This window comes from Pristiophorus japonicus, chromosome 7 (assembly GCF_044704955.1).
Source record: "Pristiophorus japonicus isolate sPriJap1 chromosome 7, sPriJap1.hap1, whole genome shotgun sequence".
Lineage (NCBI taxonomy): Eukaryota > Metazoa > Chordata > Chondrichthyes > Pristiophoridae > Pristiophorus > Pristiophorus japonicus.
Window position 1 is genome coordinate 166,767,672 of NC_091983.1, and position 13,011 is coordinate 166,780,682.

A 13,011-nucleotide genomic window follows, 5' to 3' on the forward strand; every position below is an offset into this window, starting at 1 on the left:
CCACGGGTGTGGCTCGCACCCCACCACTGGGACCCACAGCTTCAGAAGGTGGGGCCCTGGGTGTACCTCGCTGCACCACACCACTGGAACCCGCAGCCTCGGAAGGTGGGACCCTGGGTGTGCTGCACTGCACCACACCGCTGGGACCCGCAGCCTTGGACGTTAGGAAACCATGGAATGTCCTACCAACACTCAAACCACTACTCACAGAAGGGGCTGGCACCTCAATAGACAGCACCTGCATCTCCACCAAAGTCAGTAAAACAGTGGGAGCTTCATCCATCGCCATCCCCTCCCCCTCCCCCTCACTTCCATGCTCTTGGACTGGAGGGTGGGATTGGAAGATATTCTCCTCTTCAAGCTCGTCCTCGTCTGAATCTTCTTCTGCATCATCAGGGTTGGCCTCAAGTTCTGCAAAATATACCAGAACCCAGACAAATGGTTAGCAGCAGAGGAGGGAGCAGGGTGGGTGGCATGAGTAGGCTCACACAGCGCAGACAGCAGACTGATTTGAAGGACCATGATGAATGATAGCACATTTCATCAAGCGAATCGTAGCTGATGGAGACATCCCCATGAACCGAAGCATAGCTAGCCTGCGCAGTACTTGGTATATGGAGTTAGATTGCAGATCAGCCATGTTCCACCATTCAATGAGATCTGCGATCTAACTCCATATAGCCGACTTTGACCCATATCCGTTAATAACCCTGGTTAACAAAAAGCTATCAATCTCCAATTTAAAATTTAAAATTGACCTGACATCAATTGCTGTTTGCAAAAGACAGTTCCAAACTTCTACCTTTGTGTGTGAAAGTGTTTCCTAATTTCACTCCTGGAAGGTCTGGCCCTAATTTTTAAACTATGCCCCCTAGTCCTAGAATCCCCCCAGCGGAAATAGTTTCTCTCTATCTACCCTATCTGTTCCCTTTGACATCCTGAAAGCTTTGATCAGATCACCCCTTAACACTTTAAATTCTAGGGAATACAACCCTAATTTGTGTAATCTCTCCTCGTAACTTAACCCTTGAATTCTGGGTATCATTCCGGTAAACCCACGCTGCACTCCCTCCAAGACCAATATATCCTTCCTATGGTGTGATGCCCAGAGCCTTCTCCTTTCAAGAGCAAAGAGACCCAGCCTGTTCATCCTTTCCTGATAGGTAGAACCTCACATTTCTGGTATCACCCTTGTAAATCTTTTTTGCACCCTCTCCAGTGCCTCTATAGCCTTTTTATAATATGGCAATCAGAACTGTACGCAGTACTCCAAGTGTGGTCTAATCAAGGTTCAATACAAATTTAGCATAACTTCTCTACATTTCAATTCTATCCCTCTAGAAATAAACCCTAGTGCTTGCTTTGCTTTTTTATGGCCTTCTTAACCTGTATCGCTACTTTTAGTAATTTGTATATTTCACCAATTTTATGCATTTAGATTTTTGAGCTGTAATCTGACTGAGCGAATTGCTTCCCTTTATAGAACACATTGGATTTTCATTCCATTGATTCCTATAGCAGGTGATTGGCCCACTCAGATTAATTCAAGTGGTGAAGATTAAAATCTACCACTAAGAGTTTGAATTGAATTTGTCACGAATGGTGCAAGGCAATTTTGCACATGAAATGCAGAATTAAGCCCTGATTGTAACCTAACATGCCTGGCAAGAACATTGGAAAGCAAAATCAGGCAGGGTGTAAATTGGGCAATCAACCCAAACCTGTCCCGTTCTCGTCAGTGGGTTAGATCAACATTGGGTTTAAAAATTCCATCTCTTAATAAGAAACATAAGAGCATAAGAAAAAGGAGCAGGAGTAGGCCATACGGCCCCTCGAGCTTGCTCCTCCATTTAATAAGATCATGGTTGATCCGATCATGGACTCTGATCAACTTCCCTGCCCGCTCTCCATAACTCCTTATTCCCTTATCGTTTAAGAAACTGTCTATTTCTGTCTTAAATTTATTCAATGTCCCAGCTTCCACAGCTCTCTGAGGCAACGAATTCCACAGATCCACAAACCTCTGAGAGAAGAAATTTCTCCTCATCTCAGTATTAAATGGGCGGCCCCTTATTCTAAGATTATGCCCCCTAGTTCTAGTCTCCCGTATCAGTGGAAACATCTTCTCTGCATCCACCTTGTCAAGCCCCCTCATAATCTTCTACGTTTCGATATGATCACCTCTCATTCTTCTGAATTCCAATGAGTAGAGGCCCAACCTACTCAACTATTCCTCATAAGTCAACCCTCTCATCTCCGGAATCAACCTTATTAACATTCTCTGAACTGCCTCCAAAGCAAGTATATCCTTTCGTAAATATGGAAACCAAAACTGCACACGTATTCGAGGTGTGGCCTCACCAATACCCTGTACAGCTGTAGCAAGACTTCCCTGCTTTTATACTCCATCCCCTTTGCAATAAAGGCCAAGATTCCATTGGCCTTCCTGATCACTTGCTGTACCTGCATACTAACCTTTTGTGTTTTATATACAATTACCCCCAGGCAGCACTTTGCAATCTTTCTCCATTTAAATAATAATTTGCTTTTTTATTTTTTCTGCCAAAGTGCATGTCCTCATACTTTTCAACATTATACTCCATCTGCCAAATTTTTGCCCACTCACTTAGCCTGTCTATGCCCTTTGCAGATTTTTTTATGTCCTCCTCACACATTGCTTTTCCTCCCATCTTTGTATCGTCAGCAAACTTGGCTACGTTACACTCGCTCCCTTCCTCCAAGTCGTTAATATAAATTGTAAATAGTTGGGGTCCCAGCACTGATTGCCCCCCACTTGTTACTGATTGCCAACCCGAGAATGAACCAGTTATCCCTACTTTCTGTTTTCTGTTCGTTAGCCAATCCTCTATCTTTGGTAATATATTACCCCCAACCCTGTGAACTTTTATCTTGTACAGTAACCTTTTATGTGGCACCTTTTCAAATGCCTTCTGGAAGTCCAAATACACCACATCCACTGGTTCCCCTTTATCCACCCTGTTTGTTACATCCTCAAAGAATTCTAGCAAATTTGTCAAACATGACTTCCCCTTCATAAATCCATGCTGACTCTGCCTGACCGAGTTGTGCTTTTCCAAATGTCCTGCTACTGCTTCTTTAATAATAGACTCCAACATCTTCCCAACCACAGATGTTAGCCGAATTGGTCTATAGTTTCCTGCTTTTTGTCTGCCTCCTTTTTTAAATAGGGCCGTTACATTTGCAGTTTTCCAATCTGCTGGGACCTCCCCAGAATCCAGGGAATTTTGGTAAATTACAACCAATGCATCCACTATCCCTGCCTCCCTCATCTACATTACAATCATTTCACACAACTGGAGTTGCTGCTTTGTTTAAAAATAAAAGTTTTAATGGAGCTCTCCTCATGAGAGCTTTTTTGTTATTATTGCACACTTCAGTCGTTTTTAAGAGGCAGGTTGGAACTGAGTGCCAATTGCTAACAATTAACATAATCCGCCCTTGCAGACATATAGCCATGACCACTCATGGGTTACCAGTGGAAAATAGTTTTATCAGACACAGACGAGTAAATTTAATGTTAAGTTAGCTACAAAAATATTGCTTCCCCCAAATCTTTGGAGAAGAAGATCACAGATTAATTAAAATAAATACATTGTAATTTTAATGAGTTTAACCACCACTCATTCCAAGTTTGTAAATAATATTTTCACCACCAGCAATAACGCATCAGTACACACACAATGGGCCGCAGTTGAATATCCAGTTGATTTGTGAGTAACTTATTACTCATGAGTTATCAGAACTGCCTCCCTTCTGGAATAAACTAGATTTGATTCTATGTGATTGTGTATTTTATTCACATCGTTTGTATAAAAATATTACCCTAATTTTAATGTTGTGGGTTAGTTTTTGAACACCTGCTCTTTGTCCAGTTTGGTTCATTAGAGAACTAAATGGTCTTTTCTCAGTGGGTAGGAAGCACAGCATGTTGCAGCAACAATGCAGAATGGTAGGATATGGGTTCACAGCTATAGTCTCCGACACAGTGAGTAACTGGCCAAAAAAGTGTTGATTCCTCAATATTCTTGATCTTGAGTTTTTAACCAGGTTCCCAGTACTTTAGTTTTGATTCTCTTGAGACTATGCTTTTAAATGCATTTAATGAAGAATAGGAACGAAACTTAAATATGTAACAACACACCACTCAGTTGTTTTGTTCCTATCTCCTTGCTAAATGTTACAAATTGCATGTGAGTGTTGCACAACTCTTTTCTCTTTTAACTTATTATACTTGCCTTGTTGTGTTTTCTTGACATATGTAGTTAACAGTGTTTGGTTTACAAGTTTTCAATGTGTGTCAACTTTGCTATGCATAGAGAAATAATACTTTTTAGTTCAGTTTACAGTTGTCTCGAATGCCATACATATTTAATTTGTTCAACTAAACAGTGTTGTCATCACAATACAGTAGCTGGTAGTTTCTACACTCCACAAACCGCAAAATGTTCAAAGCAGTAAAGCTTTGAAGAACAGATATGTGATGGGCAGCGATTTACGAAAAGTAAACCACTGAGTGACCTCACTCGCCCAATGTTACAAGTAATTTATTTTTAGTGGAACTATCGCTATCTGTTGTGTATTCTATTTATACATATACAATAATAGATACCTGGGAGTGAGTTACAAGGTTAAAGTCTGATCGAAGGGTTCATATGATATCCTATATTGCAAGAGCAGAGCTTAAGTGGTTTATCAATGTCATCTAAGATCCAAGATTAGATTACAGTCTTGAGATTTTTCCCTGGTATATTTTATTTTGTATAACCTATATTGTTTACATTTTATTTTTAAGTTTAAAAATTACAACACCTCTTTCTTACCATTGTCAAGAGAGTTTTAGCATCTCAAGCCCCGGATACTCACACAAAGGTATTAACCTCCTCTGTGATATAATCACTGCAATATTATCAGGGAATCATTTTGAATCAAAGTACAGAGTATTTCCATGTACAATACATAGTACAAAGCGTTTTTCTAAATATCAGGACTTTGTTTAACTACCAAGAAACAAAGGGTCATCGGCACTTTTTAGTGACTGCAGCATTTTTTTTTCGTGCTGATCTTCGGGCTTCATGTTTCAGCATTGGTACATGCTAACCATAAACCGTATGGCTGTAAACCAAAGCTGGGACTGCCCAAACACATTGTATAAATCAGATTGAAAAACTAGGGGTTACATCATTTTTTATACTTATTCTTCTATGTAGTGTCTCTTCTTGCAGTCAAAACAGAGCCAATGAGCAGCAGTGACACTGCCACAACAACAGGAGATGGATCACTTGACAGTTACACTGGGTCAGGTAAGGCACTGGCCACATAGTTCAACTCACAGAGCAGGCATCATTGTCCCGATCTCATTGACTGGTGACAAAACTGGAACTCAGACTGTTAGATTAACATGTAGTGCTGCATTGTACCAGTGTTAATGATATTAGAGAGTGAAATGTACTTTCTCTGGCAAGATAATGACTAGTGCATTAATATCTAAGGAACAGATTTGTGGTTAAATAGCTGTGTTTTTCCTTTGGAAAAGGAGAGCAAGAGCATAAATGCTTTGTTTCAAGGTACATCAGAACATGCAGATTACAAAGATATTAAAACAATACAGAACAATTATCTGTCTTGTGTTTCCAACTTTTTCAGAAACTTGAACACCCTTTAAATGTTATATAAGAATGTATTTCACCAAATAAATATTAAATTAAGCAAATGCTCTAATGCCAGCCTGTTACAAGATTTATTCGTAAACTGAGAATGTCGTAATAGGCAATTTGTTCAGGCAAAGATAATAATGTCATACAGTCATCTTCTTTTGCTATGCTAAAGATACCATGAAGGCAGCTCTATGTTCCCTATGCAATAGCACATCAGAGCTTTTGCAGAAATGTTAGTGAAGACTGGAGTGGCCAAGCTAAATCAATAGATGAAGGCACATATTAACTATAGAAATTTACAGCACAGAAGGGGGCCATTCGGCCCATCGTGTCCATGCTAGCCAAGCTATTCAGCCTAATCCCACTTTCCAGCTCTTGGTCCGTAGCTTTGTAGGTTACATCACTTCGAGTGCATTTCTAAGTACTTTTTAAATGCTACGAGGGTTTCTACATCTACCATCCTTTCAGCAATGAATTCCAGACCCCTCACCAACCTCTGGGTGAAAATAATTCTCTTCAACTCCCCTCCTACCAATTGCATTAAATCTATGCCCGCTAGTTATTGACCCCTCTGCTAAGGGAAATAGGTCCTTCCTATCCACTCTAGGCCCCTCATAATTGTATACACCTCATTAGGTTTCCCCTCAACCTCCTCTGTTCCAAAGAAAACAACTCCAACCTATCCAATCTTTCCTCATAGCTAAAATTCTCCAATCCAGGCAACATCCTCATAAATCTCCTCTGTACCCTCTCTAGTGCAATCACATCTTTCCTGTAATGCATTGACCAGAACTGCATGCAGTACTCTAGCTGTGGCCTAACTAGTGTTTTATACAGTTGAAGCATAACCTCCCTCCTCTTATATTCTATGCCTTGGCTAATAAAAGCAAGTATCCCGTATGTCTTCTTAACCACCTTATCTACCTGTTCTGCTATCTTCAGGGATCTGCGGACATGCACTCCAGGGTCCCTCTGTTCCTCGACACTTCTCAGTGTCCTACCATTTATTGTGTATTCCCTTGCCTTGTTAGCCCTCTCCAAATGCATCACCTCACACTTCTCTGGATTGAATTCCATTTGTCACTGTTCCGCACACCTGACCAGTTCATTGATATCTTCCTGCAGTCCAGAGCTATATTCTTCATGATCAATCACACTGACAATTTTTGTATCATCTGCAAACTTCTCAATCATACCTCCTACATTCAAGTAAAGGTTACTCAGGCAGATAGGGAATGGGTGACCATCAGGCAGAGCAGCGGAAGGAAGATAATGCAGGGGTCCCCTGCGGTCATCCCTCTCCAAAACAGATACACTGTTTTGGGTGCTGTTAGGGGGGATGACTCATGAAGGGAGCGCAGCAGCAGCCAAGTTCATGGCACATGGGTGTCTCTGCTGCACAGGAGGGCAGGAAAAAGAGTGGGAGAGCTATAGTGCTGGGGATTCTATTGTAAGGGGAATAGATAGGCATTTCTGCAGCCGCAATCGAGACTCCAGGATGGTATGTTGCAAGGGTCAAGGATGTCTCAGAGCGGCTGCAGGACATTTTGGAGGGGGAGGATGAACATCCTGGTGTCGTGGTGCATATAGGTACCAACGATATAGGTAAAAAATGGGATGAGGTCCTACAAGCTGAATTTAGGGAGCTAGGAGTTAAATTAAAAAGCAGGACCTCAAAGGTAGTAATCGCAGGATTGCTACCAGTGCCATGTGCTAGTCAGAGTAGGAATTGCAGGATAGTTCAGATGAATCCATGGCTTGAGGAGTGGTGCAGGAGGGAGGGATTCAGATTCTGGGACATTGGAACCGGTTCTGGGGGAGGTGGGACCAGTACAAACCGGACGGTTTGCACCTGGGCAGGTCCGGAACCAATGTCCTAGGAGGAGTGTTTGCTAGTGCTGTTGGGGAGCAGTTAAACTAATATGGCAGGGGGATGGGAACCTATGCAAGGAGACAGAGGGAAGTAATATAGGGGCAGAAGCAAAAGATAGAAAGAGGAAAAGTAAAAGTGGAGGGCAGAGAAACCCAAGGCAAAAATCAAAAAGGGCCACATTACAGCAAAATTCAAAAAAGACAAAGTGTGTTAAAAAGACAAGCCTGAAGGCTCTGTGCCTCAATGCGAGAAGTATTCATAATAAGGTAGACGAATTAACTGCGCAGGCAGCTATTAACAAATCTGATATAATTGGGATTACGGAGACATGGCTCCAAGGTGACCAAGGCTTGGAACTCAACATCCAGGGGTATTCAACATTCAGGAAGGATAGACAGAAAGGTAGCATTACTGGTTAAAGAGGAAATTAATGCAATATTAAGGAAGGACATTAGCATGGATGATATGGAATCTGTATGGGTAGAGCTGCAGAATACCAAAGGACAGAAAACGCGAGTGGGAGTTGTGTACAGAGCACCAAACAGTAGTAGTGAGGTTGGGGACAGCATCAAACAAGAAATTAGGGATGCGTGCAATAAAGGTACAGCAATTATCATGGCCGACTTTAATCTACATCTAGATTGGGCTAACCAAACTGGTAGCAATGCGGTGGAGGAGGATTTCCTGGAGTTTATTATGGATGGTTTTCTAGATCAATATGTCAAGGAACCAACTAGAGGGCTAGCCATCCTAGACTGGGTGATGTGTAATGAGAAAGGACTAATTAGCAATCTTGTTGTGCGAGGCCCCTTGGGGAAGAGTGACCATAATATGGTAGAATTCTTTATTAAGATGGAGAGTGACACAGTTAATTCAGAAACTAGTGTCCTTCGATGGTATGAGACGTGAATTGGCTAGGATAGACTGGCGAATGAAACTTAAAGGATTGATGGTGGATAGGCAATGGCAAACATTTAAAGATGACATGGATGAACTTCAACAATTGTACATCCCTGTCTGGAGTAAAAATAAAACGGGGAAGGTGGCTCAACAATGGCTAACAAGGGAAATTAGGGATAGTGTTAAATCCAAGGAAGAGGCATATAAATTGGCCCAGAAAAAGCAGCAAACCTGAGGACTGGGAGAAATTTAGAATTCAGCAGAGGAGGGCAAAGGGTTTAATTAGGAGGGGGAAAATAGAGTATGAGAGGAAGCTTGCTGGGAACAGAAAAACTGACTGCAAAAGCTTCTATAGATATGTGAAGAGAAAAAGATTAGTGAAAACAAACATAGGTCCCTTGCAGTCAAAATCAGATGAATTTATAATGGGGAACAAAAAAATGGCAGACCAATTGAACAAATACTTTGGTTCTGTCTTCACGAAGGAAGACACAAATTACCTTCCTGAAATATTAGGGGACCCAGGGTCTAGCGAAAAGGAGGAACTGAAGGAAATCCTTATTAGTCAGGAAATTGTGTTAGGGAAATTGATGGAATTGAAGGCCGATAAATCCCAGGGCCTGTTAGTCTGCTTCCCAGAGTACTTATGGAAGTGGCCCTAGAAATAGTGGATGCATTGGTGATCATTTTCCAACTGTCTATCAACCCTGGATCAGTTCCTATGGACTGGAGGGCAGCTGATGTACACCACTTTTTAAAAAAGGAGGGAGAGAGAAAACGGGGAATTATAGATCGGTTAGCCTGACATTAGTAGTGGGGAAAATGTTGGAATCAATAATTAAAGATGAAATAGCAGCGCATTTGGAAAGCAGTGACAAGATTGGTCCAAGTTTGCATGGATTTATGAAAAGGAAATCATGCTTGACAAATCTTCTAGAATTTTTTGAGGATGTAACTAGTAGAGTGTATAAGGGAGAACCAGTGGATGTGGTGTATTTGGACTTTCAAAAGGCTTTTAACAAGGTCCCATACAAGAGATTGGTGTGCAAAATTAAAGCACATGGTATTGGGGGTAATTTATTGCCGTGGATAGAGAACTGGTTGGTAGACAGGAAGCAGAGAGTCGGGATAAACTGGTCCGTTTCAGAATGGCAGGCAGTGACTAGTGGGATGCCGCAGGGCTCAGTGTTGGGACCCCAGCTCTTTACAATATACATCAATGATTTAGATGAAGGAATGGAGTGTAATATTTCTAAGTTTGCAGATGACACTCAGCTGGGTGGCGATGTGAGCTGTGAGGAGGATGTTAAGAGGCTGCAGGGTGACTTGGACAGATTAGGTGAGTGGGCAAATGCATGGCAGATGCAGTATATTATGGATAAATGTGAGGTTATCCACTTTGGTGGCAAAAACATGAAGGCAGAATATTAGCTGAATGGCAGCAGATTAGGAAAAGAGGAGGTGCAACGAGACCTGGGTGTTATGGTACATCAGTCATTGAAGGTTGGCATGCAGGTGCAGCAGGCAGTGAAGAAGGCAAATGGCACGTTGGTCTTCATAGCTAGGGGATTTGAGTATAGGAGCAGGGAGGTCTTACTACAGTTGTACAGGGCCTTGGTGAGGCCTCACCTGGAATATTTTGTTCAGTTTTGGTCTCCTAATCTGAGGAAGGACGTTTTTGCTATTGAGGGAGTGCAGCGAAGGTTCACCAGACTGATTCCCGGGATGGCAGGACTGACATATGAGGAGAGACTGGATCGACTGGGCCTGTATTCACTGGACTTTAGAAGGATGAGAGGGAATCTCATAGAAACATATAAAATTCTGACAGGACTGGATAGATTAGATGCAGGAAGAATATTCCCGATGTTGGGAAAGTCCAGAAGCAGGGATCACAGTCTAAGGATAAGGGGTAAGCCATTTAGGACCGAGATGAGGAGAAACCTCTTCACTCGGAGATTTGTTAACCTGTGGAATTCTCTACCGCAGAGAGTTGTTGATGCCAGTTCATTGGATATATTCAAGAGGGAGTTGGATATGACCCTTATGGCTAAAGGGATCAAGGGGTATGGAGAGAAAGCAGGAAGCGGGTACTGAGCTGAATGTTCAGCCATGATCTATTGAATGGTGGTGCAGACTTGAAGGGCCAAATGGCCTACTCCTGCACCTATTTTCTATGTTTCTATATGTCTAAATCATTGCTATATCGCACAAAAAGCAGGGGACCTAGTACTGAGCCCTGCGAAATCCCACTGGAAACAGCCTTCCAGTCACAAAAACATATTACATAGAATCTACAGCACAGAAACAAAAAGCGGCTACTAAATCTCATCAATTAGTGTCTTAAAAGATAATTAATATACAGGTGCAACGTCCAGAATCTGCAACCCTCAGGACCGAGGCCATTCCGGATTCTGTGTTTTTCCGAACTTTGGATCGTTTTTCTAACGTCACAAATCCAGAAATACCCGAGCCCAGGGCAGGGAGGAGGGGGGTCCCAGCCGAGGAGCTGTTCGGGCGGGGCCTCGCCTTAGAGGAGCTGTTATGGTGGGCCCCGCCATGGAGGAGCTGTTCGGGCGGGCTCTGCTGTGGAGGAGTTGTTCAGGCAGGCCCCGCCATGGAGGAGGTGTTCCCGTGGGCCCCACCATGGAGGAACTGTTCGGGCGGGCCCTGCCATGGAGGAGCTGTTTGGGTGGGGCCCCACCGTGGAGGAGCAAGGCCTCACCGAGGTGGAGGTGTTTGTGTAGGGCCCCGCCGCTAAGGAGCTGTACGGGCGGGGTCCGGTCATGGAGGAGCTGTTCAGGCGGGTCCGACCATGGAGGAACTGTTCGGGTGGTGCCGCGCCGGGAAGGAAGTATTCGGGCCGGGGGGCCCCGTCACAGAGGAGGTGTTGGGGCGGGCAGGTGAGGAGGTCCTGAGGTAGTAGCGGCAGTGAGCGGGGCGAGGCGAGCGGCGGCGGGGTAAGGGCGGCGGCGGCGAGGCGAGGCCCGAGGTCGGTCAGCGGCGGGGCCACGAGGTCGGCGGGTCCGGATTCCGGAACATTTTACGGATTCCTGACGACCCTGCCACCAATCGGCCCAGAGTCTGGATTCCGGAACATTCCAGATTAACAATGTAGGCATATTATTTAGTTGGTTAGGTCATCTGTTAAGAAACTTTACGCTTTTGTAACTCATGAGCAACGAAGTTACAATTAATTTTGGAGTTCATGAAAATCATTGAAGACGAGAAGAACCTTTTGTAGCACAGTGTTACATGATTGTTTTGTATCAATGATGGTTTAGTTTAGTGTTGGAATCTTTGAAGTTTCGGGATAGACGTGAACTGAAATACTCAAAGTCAATGGCGTGTTATTGTTACTGTGGCTGCTGAAGCCAGGGCCAAGCGATTGTTTCTGTGAAGGATGACAGTTGAGGGTGGAATGCTAGAAATATATTAATGGATAGGTCATCAGGATTTTTGCATCATTACCTTCAGGGACCTGAGTATATTTGTGGAGATTATATCACTGGGATAGAATTCCTGGTAAGGGTAGATTATGCAAGGTCTTTGAAAGAAGTAGGTTTAATGAGCTGAATGCTTATTTCTATTTTCTTACTTCCTGTTCTTAAGAGTGAAAATGCCTAGCAGAGACGTGTTTGGTTCAGCTTGAGCATTGAATTTTTAATGGAATTCTGGGCATTAAGATAGAATCCATATCAAGTTTGTTAATGAAAGACGTGTTAACGCAACATGCTGAATGGCCTAATAGGTATAGTGGATAAAACACTGCCTAGTATAGCACTAAGCCATACTCACTAGAGGGTTCCAGATTCAGTTGCTGATCTATGCCAGATCTCAGGTGGGACAATCCATCTTGTATAAAGATGTTGCCGCTGGTCTCAATGTTCCTGTGCGATGGAGTGGAAATTCAGAGGTCAGAATTTTCATAGGTAAGGACGATGGGTTGGAGGCGTGGATGGAACCCGCCTACAATCTGCCCACTTTCACCCTTCACTCAGGCAGGATGGGGGAACAAGCTGTCAACCCATTTAAATATTATAATGAAGCCGAAGCCTCTACTTTACTTTAACCTGCTTTGCAACGAGACGACCTCAGCCTCAGGGAGCAATCCTTGTGGACCGGGAGGAGCAGGAATGCTTGCTCACAGCCTCACAAACTCCCCCATCAGCCCCCTGTCCTGGGTTGGGGTTCGGACACTGCCCCTTCCCCCGGGCCTGGAACAACCCCTGGGGCTCATGACTCAGCCCTGGGGTCAGGGATCGGAACACCCGGGGGTCGCGACTCAACCCCGGGGGATCGGACTCCCTGGGAGATGGGAGCTCCCCCCCCCCACCCCATGTCCAAGACCTTGGAACCCCCACCTACCATTCTGGGGCACAGCACCTACCTGGTCCTGTGGCCTCCTGGTCTATGCTCCCCAACGACTGGAAGCCAGCCTGTTAAGCAGGCCGATCTCCGGGGTGGGGAATACATCCTTTCCATGACATGCACGCTGTGGAGTTACTGCATGTGGGGAAACCTGAACTTCCAGGTTTGTCG

At 43.8% G+C, this 13,011-nt stretch overlaps 1 protein-coding gene across 17 annotated transcripts in view; it reads left to right on the top strand.

Annotated features, from left to right (window-relative positions):
• eya4 (EYA transcriptional coactivator and phosphatase 4) overlaps nt 1–13,011 on the top strand; it is a 535,797-nt gene that overhangs the window by 397,237 nt on the left and 125,549 nt on the right. For 9 of the 17 annotated variants that reach the window (XM_070885523.1, XM_070885521.1, XM_070885538.1 and 6 more), the window contains one exon: nt 5,250–5,342. The exons of 4 other annotated variants lie outside the window; for them this stretch is intronic. In XM_070885523.1, coding sequence (XP_070741624.1) covers nt 5,250–5,342 — 93 coding nt within the window. The remainder of the gene's footprint in view (nt 1–5,249; nt 5,343–13,011) is intronic. 4 more of the 17 variants (XM_070885537.1, XM_070885527.1, XM_070885528.1 and 1 more) reach the window with 1 other exon arrangement.